At 31.1% G+C, this 9196-nt stretch overlaps 1 protein-coding gene across 1 annotated transcript; it reads right to left on the minus strand.

The window, feature by feature from the left end:
* Window positions 1-6902: 6902 nt before the first annotated feature.
* Window positions 6903-8040, minus strand: LOC140867465 (probable membrane-associated kinase regulator 6). Its single transcript, XM_073272532.1, has 2 exons — window positions 7316-8040; window positions 6903-7156 (listed from the first exon to the last, which is right to left on the minus strand). Exons 1-2 carry the CDS (start codon window positions 7974-7976, stop codon window positions 7134-7136), a joined length of 684 nt encoding a protein of 227 aa, XP_073128633.1. The 5' UTR covers window positions 7977-8040; the 3' UTR covers window positions 6903-7133.
* Window positions 8041-9196: the final 1156 nt, after the last annotated feature.

Below are 9196 nucleotides of genomic sequence, written 5' to 3' on the forward strand. Positions count from 1 at the left end.
TTAACTGAAAATTAAGAAATTTTTTAGATGCAATTTTATCTCGATGATTGTTTTTTTTTACATTATTTTTTACATAGGCAAAAGGATTTTAAAGCCAAGAAGCATTAGATTTTGAAATTCTTTGCGAAAAAATAGCATCGAACCAATAATTTTAAGGTATGATTATTTTTGAAAAATTAAGGAATTTTGAATAAAGTCATGATTTTCATTGTTTATCATATTGTTGTTGTTGTTGTGGAATATGTTTGAGCGATTTTTTGAGATTTGTTATGGTTTTATTGATTGTATTAAATTTTGCGTCATCGTGTGAATTATACATATTTTTTATCAATCTCTGGTTTTTTCGTTTGTGAGTAGAAATGAATCTCATTTACTGCAATTTTGATATAGAGTAGCTGAAATTCCTTGTTATTCTCGATTATAATGATTTAATTCTGAATCATAATGGTTTTAGTGCTGCTTTATGACTTAGATATTGATAATTTTTTTATCATTAAAATAAAAATGGGATGCTTGAATTTGTTACTGTGTACGGTTTTTTTGTGTGTCATATGTTATATGAATGAATGTATGATTTTTAATTTAGATCTTACTATATTGAATGTATTTTTTAATAGTTTGATAATGAAATCTATAAGTGGTTCTTGTAATATTTCTTTTTTTGGTTGCTACAAGTAAAAAAAATAACATATTTTTTGTGATTTCTTTCATTGCATGTAGATTGATGGATATTTTTGCAAGCCTGTGAACAATGTGCTGAAATTTCATTAGAAACTATGATTCTTCGATACGTATCTCCACTATCATCTGAGAAGTATTCAACTTTCATATCAATGCGCTCTATTCGACGAGTTCACTTTTTCTCGGATAGACATCCTGGATTATCAAGAAATTTGAACGATTATTTACGGGGAGTCATCATGTTATTGTTTGTAACATTTTGTAGATAATTTTGTGAAGCTAATAATACTAAATTATTTATTATTCTCTAATTTTATTAAAATTTTCATAGGCGATTTTATCTTTTTAAGCTCAATGTAATTTATTTTGTTTTTATTTAGGTGTTGAGAAGTTACTGTCGACATAAATAAAAATATTGGGCTTCCATAATCAAGAAAGCAACGTATGCTCCATATTTACACTTGTACAGGAGAAAGCGGTTATGGAAGTTGGCTCGAGCACGGACCTTTGAGGACATATACATGTTTCAGTGGAAGCATTGTTGGTTTACGCTTGATTTAATGATTTTGTGGAACACACAATTGTTTTATATTAATTTGAGTTCTAATTGTAGTGTACTCTAATGTATTATGTTCTCTTGTGTTGTTCCAACTATATTTGAAATTATCTCGGATCGAAGACAATTGAAACTGATTGTAATATCACTTGGGAAAGTCGTCATAGTGACCCAAAATTTTATCATGAGAAGTAAAATATTATGTGCTCAATTGAGACATATTTGTACTCTTCTAGCTCATGTGTTGTGCCACACAGACATTGTGGTACAATCTTCAATTTCATTCTGCAAATTAAATTTTTTTTACAAGTTAGAACTTGAAGGAACGAGTGAATGATAGATGTATTGTATCAACAGACTCAATAATGAAAGGTAGGTGGTAGTAAAAGCCTTTGATTGATCACTGTTATAAAGCTATTAATTTTTGTTTTATTGTGAGGGTCAAAAGAGTAATTTCAAGAAGATTGGTACTATCGTCTTGTGCCGAAAATCAAGAGTATTATCCCTATTCTTTCTAAGAGTGTTCCAAATACCTGACATTTAGAGCCGAAATCTTAGACGCTAGACATATTGTAGAATCTTGGTGCATGTGCAAACAATTAATCTCAAGTTCACAATGACATATCCTATTGTGCTGGAAATCAAGAGTATTATCCCTGATATTGTTGGGATTGTTCCAAATACCTGACATTTAGAGCCGAAATCTTGGACGCTAGGGAAGAATGATCTTGATGACCCAAATGATTGTCCTTCAAGTTGGAACAATTTATGCTCGATTAAGGATAATGTATTCTATTAATGGAGTTAAAATACATGTGTCGTCTTACAAATTGATGTAATAGACGATAAAAACTCAGATTCAACAACTTATGAGTTTGAAAGTTTGAATTATTACTCAATTGTAGTCATTGGGAGACAATTGACATCAACAAATGTGATCTCATTGAGTAATGATCATTGTATTTCTTCTATACCCTAGACAAAGTAGTCCATAAGACATTACATGACAAACATTTGGGTAATTGTTTTACCGATCTTGGGGTATTGAAAATTCCTCGTAAACGTTTGTTATTAGACATATTGTAGCATCTTGGTGCATATGCAAATAATTAATCAAGTTCACAATGACATGTCCTATTGTGCTATAAATCAAGAGTATTATCCCTGATATTGTTGGGATTGTTCCAAATACCTGACATTTAGAGCTGAAATCTTGGACGCTAGGAAAGAATGATATTGATGGCCCAAATGATTGTCCTTCAAGTCGGAACAATTTATGCTCGATTAAAGCTAATGTATCCTATTAATGCGTACGCGTTGTACCGGATCTCGCAGTCTTACATTCTTTGAAATTAGTGAAGTTGAAATACATGCGTCGTCTTACAAAGTGATGCAATAGATGATAAAAACTCAGATTCAACAACTTATGAGTTTGAAAGTTTGAATTATTACCCAATTCTATCCAATGGGAGACAATTGAAATCAACAAATGTGATCTCATTGAGTAATGATCATTGTGTTCCTCCTATATATTAGACAAAGTAGTGCACAAAACATTACATGATAAACACTTGGGTAATTGTTCTACTAATCTTGAGGTAATGAAAACTCTTCATAACGTTTGTTATGAAACATATTATAGCATCTTGGTGCATATGCAAACAATTAATCTCAAGTTCACAATGACATGTCCTATTGTGCTGGAAATCAAGAGTATTATCCTTGATATTGCTGGGATTGTTCCAAATACCTGACATTTAGAGCCAAAATCTTGGACGCTAAGAAAGAATGATCTTGATGGCCCAAATGATTGTCCTTCAAGTTGGAACAATTTATGCTCGATTAAAGATAATGTATTCTATTAATGCGTAAGTGTTGTGCCGGATCTCGTAGTCTTATACTCTTTGGGATTAATGGAGTTGAAATACATGCGTCGTCTTACAAAGTGATGCAATAGATGATAAAAACTCAGATTCAACAACTTATGAGTTTGAAAGTTTGAATTATTACCCAATTATAGCCATTGGAAGACAATTGACGTCAACAAATGTGATCTCATTGAGTAATATTCCTCTTATACATTAGACAAAGTAGTTCACAAAATATTACATGATAAACACTTGGGTAATTGTTCAACCGATTTTGAGGTATTAAAAACTCTTCATAACATTTGTTATGAGACATATTGTAGCATCTTGGTGCGTGTGCAAATGATGAATCTCAAGATCATAATAACATGTTTTATTGTGCCGAAAATTAAGAGTATTATCCCTGATATTGCTTGGATTGTTCCAAATACCTGACATTTAGAGCCGAAATCTTGAACGTTAAGAAAAAGTGATCTTGATGGCCTTAACGATTGTCCTTCAAGATGAAACAATTTATGCTCGATTAAGGCTAATGTATCCTATCAATGCATACGCATTGTGCCGGATCTCGTAGTCTCATATTTTTTGAGATTAGTGGAGTTGAAATACACGTGTCGTCTTACAAATTGATGTAATAGATGATAAAATAACATAAATTGTTCTACTTATAAGGATAAAATTTAATGTCACCAATACCAACCTTGCCAAGTGAAAATAAAATAGAATCAAATCGTCTCGGATTAAGAATCATTCCATATTAATTTAGAATAATCTCGAACATTTACGACATAAATATATAAACAATTGGGTATGAGAGAGACTCATTCTCTGCACACACACACACACAAAAATATTATTATTTTGTGCACAACACATATCATAATGATTATAAAAAAATTTCATTGTTGTATGAATTGTTTATTTATAACAAATTTTCATTGTCGTATGAATTATTATCAAATTACATTGGTGTTGGTCATATAATATCATGATTACTACTTTGACAAATGTAGAAAATGAATACATTGTTCATTATTGAATGAGATCACATAAGTGATATTGTTCATTGTACAGTTACAACAATTGCATAACTATATGTAATTATAAAATTTAAATTTTTTTAAATATAATAAATATTTAAACGTTGATTAGCTTAATTAATTATATTAAACTTATATTTGAACTTCATTATCAAAAGAGCATGTCTGATCATGTTGTTTGATGCAACACATCCATAATAAGAATACAAATGTGGTATAATTCAACATAAATTGTTGTACTTACCATGATAAAATTTTAGGTCCGCAAGACCAACTTTGCCAAGTGAAAATAAATTAGGATAAAATTGACCCGGATTCATAATCATTCCATATTAATTTGAAATAATGAAAAATATATAAAAATATTAACATTATCATTCATAACAGTATCATATATACAATAAAAAGAAGAAAAATATGAAATTTGAGAACAATATGATAATAATCGAGCACTATATCAGAATTTATGACCTTTAAATAATCATTCAAGAAGTTCAAATTTTGATCAAATGCAATCATGAAATACATTAATCTCTGGATCTCTGATCGTACAATCATAAGCAAGTTTTATCCATCGTTATATGTGCCATGAATATCATATTTTGCCACTTTTTGTCTTTTCATACTTTGCGGTATTCTAACTCTACCCTGTAATCTATTTGCAAGTAGTTCTGCAGAGTAGAAGGATGATAAGAGAACTCATATATCAATTTTTATTTCACCAGTATCGGCTTTACGATGTCATCTGCTACATAGCTTGTTTCCACCGCATGTATCCAACTGCGATTCATAATTATGTGTCTTCCTTACGAACTCTTATCAATTCGATATAAAATAGAAATAATATCAAAACATAATTTCAATCTTAATAGATGTGACACAAACCATTATCAAAATCGCAATATGAACACACACACACAAACACACACATTACCTCTCAAAATAAAAAAATGTTAAGATGCTCATGTTTGCTCTCTGCCCTCAATTCGATCATTGTGAGTTTTATTCACATATAAAAATAAATCATAATAAGGACATTATCGTTAGAAACACGAAGATCTTATGATGTGGTGCTCTGTAGTGTATAATCATGAATTCTGGAAAAATTTCTGCACGTTTTTTTTGTCGATACTCACAAATATATCAATCAAAATACGCTCACTACAGATCGAGGTCACAAACATATGCTTCTTGTATTTATAACAACCAAAAAACGCAAGGTTGTAAAAATCACTTCGAGATTTTAGTTTCGATATAATCAATAAAAACATAACATTCAATGCAATAAGATAAAAAAAAATGAAGATCATAGCTTTATTAATAGCCCATTCCGCAACAAAAAATATCATAAAATCACACTTTTAAGTAGCAAATTCGAATACTATAAAGAATATCCATATAATTTTTATATTAATCCAGTACTAAATTATAAAAATTGGCAATAAAATTGTTATAATCAAGAACAATAACGAATTTCAGATAATAAATCTATAATTGATTGAGATGAACCACAGATCCACTGAGATAAGTAAAACCTAAATATTCATCATCAACTATGTATAATTCAAACGATGTACGAAATTTCATCATAATCACCACACAATAAACAAAAACCTCAAAAAAATCAATGAATTGGAAAGTCTTAAAAAAGAAAAAATCATCAAGATGAAATTGCATCTAAAAATTTTCTTAATTTTTCCAGTAAAAAAACATACCTTGAAGTTGTTATTTCGATGTCGGTCTACACTGAGATTTTTTAAATCCGACTCTTCTTCACTTTAAAATCCTTTCGCTTTATTTCGATTCAAATGTACAGATTGTTGATGGTTTAGCCATTAATGGTGGAGTAGAAGGAGGTTGGGGAGACAGGAGATTGAAGGAGAGAGATTACTATTAAAAATATATATATTGTTGGTTAATGAGTTTCTAAAATATTTGAGGATAATTTCGTATTTTACTTCAATTAGGGAGTTCAAACAAATTACAGTGTTTTTTTAGGTAGTTGAAACATAAAAAATCTGAAGCAGGGACTGACAGCAAAGTTTATATTTCTATTGGGGATTTATTGATCATTCCCCCTTTCTAAAATTACCCTTTATATCTTTACAAGTATAATTTTGAAACCATATATTTTCGTCCCATGGGATGGGAATTAGTTTCTTGTGAGACGATCAATCCGATTCATGTATATAGTAAGAAATATTATTTTAACATATATATTTTCTTAAGTTAGGTTGGACGTTGTTTTATAAAATTGACCCGTGGAAAGTTTTCATAATTTTTTTTTGTTTATTTGGATATTAAAAAGTTAGTGGCAAAATTCGTTTCTTCTCCATGTACCCATAGAGATATTTTCCTGGATCAACTTGACAATGTATTTGTAATATTTCCATGAAAAATCTGGTTGTGATAGTGATAAATTGGTAATAATCGATGCGTTATGTTCCCCTAAAACAATTATTATTCATAATTCATCACAATAATTATGTATAATTAAGTTGGTTACAAATCTTGAATCACACACTTAAAATTGAATTTAAGTGTACTAATTATCATGTCGATATATAATCTCTCAAAAATAAACTTTATAATTACTACATGAATAGTAAGATATATATAATAAATTAAATTTCATGTTTCATAGTCGGATCCAAGGCAGCTATTTACCTAATGAAGAACAAAAAATTTATCAGTACGTACACTAAATATATATAAGTATATAACACTACTTCACAAGAAGAAACACCTCAAATCTTTATAAAATTGAAATCTGATCAGTTCGAATAAGTCCAGGCTACAAATTTCTATGGCTGACAATTTTCACGGAATCACACACCCAAAAAATAAAAAATAAACACAATATTCTCCCATGAAAAAAAACAAGAAAACCGTGTATATTTCATTTTCTTGAAACCTTTCATCGTCTTCATTCTTGAACATCCAATATTTCGCTTCAAGATCCAATCATGGGCTAGCTAGCTCGTTAATTTATTCTCTTGAAACAACCAAATCTGCCAAAAAAATAAAAATAAAAGTAAATAATAGACAAAACATAAGAACAAAACTTTTAGAAAAATAGTTTACATATACGTACATTGATCCAAGAACTTATTTTTAGGACAAATTAAACTAGATAAAAAATCTGAGTTTGATATATAATTAATAATTACCTCGAGTTCTTTTACAATGGAGGACAGCTTCATAGATAGAGCTCTCAGAATCACAAGACCTACGCCAATTATCATCTGCAGAATATGTTACACTGCTGCTCCTAGGAGATGTTGCGGCTGAAAATCCCCATTTCTTGTCGAATTCACCAATATTAACAATCCCTCTCCTTTTACAAACGAAAGGCCTAAACAACAACTTCAAATACTTATGAAACCAACGTTTCGACAAAATCCTTCGACACCGCCTCAACGACACACGAAACACCCTACTCGAAGAGTACTGCAACGTTTTCTGACCCGACAAGGGTACGGACGTCGTCGCAACATGGCAATCTTCCGCGCGGAGTCGATGATCCCTTTTCGACTCCTTGACAAGAATTGGCACTAAAATGCCGTTGGATATGACTTCGTCAGCATGGACTAGGGATGACGGGGATTCGGACACGGGGAAGTCGAATCCGAAATCCGAAGAAACCCTGATGAATCTTTTTGAAGGTGGCAATCTTGGATCCATTTCTATGAAGGGTGCTTCGTCATGATAGTAGGGAGCATCGTTCGACGCTAGATACAAGTCGGGGTCGTCGAACGGGGTCGGGTTCAAGTTAGCTAGCCAACTATATGAGAAGCTTTCGATGGAGGGGGATTGAAGGGTGGTTTCCATTGAAGGTTTTTGGTTGTAAAGAAAGATAAAAATATGGGAGAAAAAGAGCCAGGGGTTATTTGGAGTTTTAAGGTAGTATATTGTGCAAAGATAGGTTGTAAAGTAGTTTTTTTTTTCTTTTTCTTTTTTTTTTTTGGCCATATGGTCCTATGTACATATGATATATTTTAATCAGACATATTGTGTTTTTCTTATTATATGTGCTGACAATAAAATTTGTGGTGCTCAAACCTCAGACAAAGTGTAATTAATAATTGACAAGAAAAGAATGGAGCTTCTTGTTTTTATTATATTCTTTCTTTGCATTGCCGACCCTTCAATTTAAGAGGATTAAGGATCAAATCGGAACTTATATATTATGATAAGTGAGATAATGAATTATGAGGCGTGCTTACCGACATGTAACACCTAGATTCTTGCTATGCATAAATTGATGGAAATTACCATGGTAATTGTTGCAAGTATGCATTTTCTTCAGTACCACACTTGAATTTTTCTTAGAATCAGAGGTTAGTCATGAATTGCTATTAATTTTTTTTTAATACAAAAAAGCTCGCAATTTTCATTGATATAATAATGTCAAATTACAGATTTTCCACCAAACTGGAAAATTCTTATTCTGCCAAGTAATCGGAGAAGGGAAAAAAAGTAAAGCGAGCTATGACATGAGCAACCGTGTTAAATTGTTGTTCGTCTAACATGCAATAGTTTGGAGGGGAGATTGTTGGGTTTTGATGCCACTCCATCTGCTTTCGAGCATATGTTTGCAAAAATTGTGTATAAGATCTATTTTTCACTCTATTTCCTGACTTCTTTTTAATAAAATTATATACATCACCATGTCTCCATGATTTTGATGATGATTCGAGTATGCAACATGTACGACAAAGATCTAGGTAGATTTTGAGTATCAGTAAATTGCTATACACTGGAAAATTATGGAAGATTTTTGTTCGTCCAAACCGACTCAATCAGCAATATTTTGACGCGGTCGAATGGAGTTGAGCAGACAAATCAAAACCTTCAAGAAGGAAATATCAAGAAATTTTCTTGGTAATGGAAATTTCAAGCTTTAATATCCACCACAACCCGGGTGGTGGTGATTTCAATTTTCAAATTCCTCAAAGTAAATGATTCTTATAGGCTTGTCTTTTACTTTAAAATCCAGCCTCTATTATAACACTTGCAAACAACCTAGACAAACAAAAATACCAGACAGA

Source organism: Henckelia pumila, chromosome 4 (assembly GCF_033568475.1).
Source record: "Henckelia pumila isolate YLH828 chromosome 4, ASM3356847v2, whole genome shotgun sequence".
Classification (NCBI taxonomy): domain Eukaryota; kingdom Viridiplantae; phylum Streptophyta; class Magnoliopsida; order Lamiales; family Gesneriaceae; genus Henckelia; species Henckelia pumila.

Excerpts from the sequence above, each read along its gene's own strand:
- LOC140867465 (XM_073272532.1), bottom strand. The coding sequence starts at position 7,976 with ATGGAAACCACCCTTCAATCCCCCTCCATCGAAAGCTTCTCATATAGT. Across the intron at positions 7,157-7,315 it reads CCATTGTAAAAGAACTCGAG|ATTTGGTTGTTTCAAGAGAA; the intron begins GTAATTATTAAT and ends TTTTTTTGGCAG.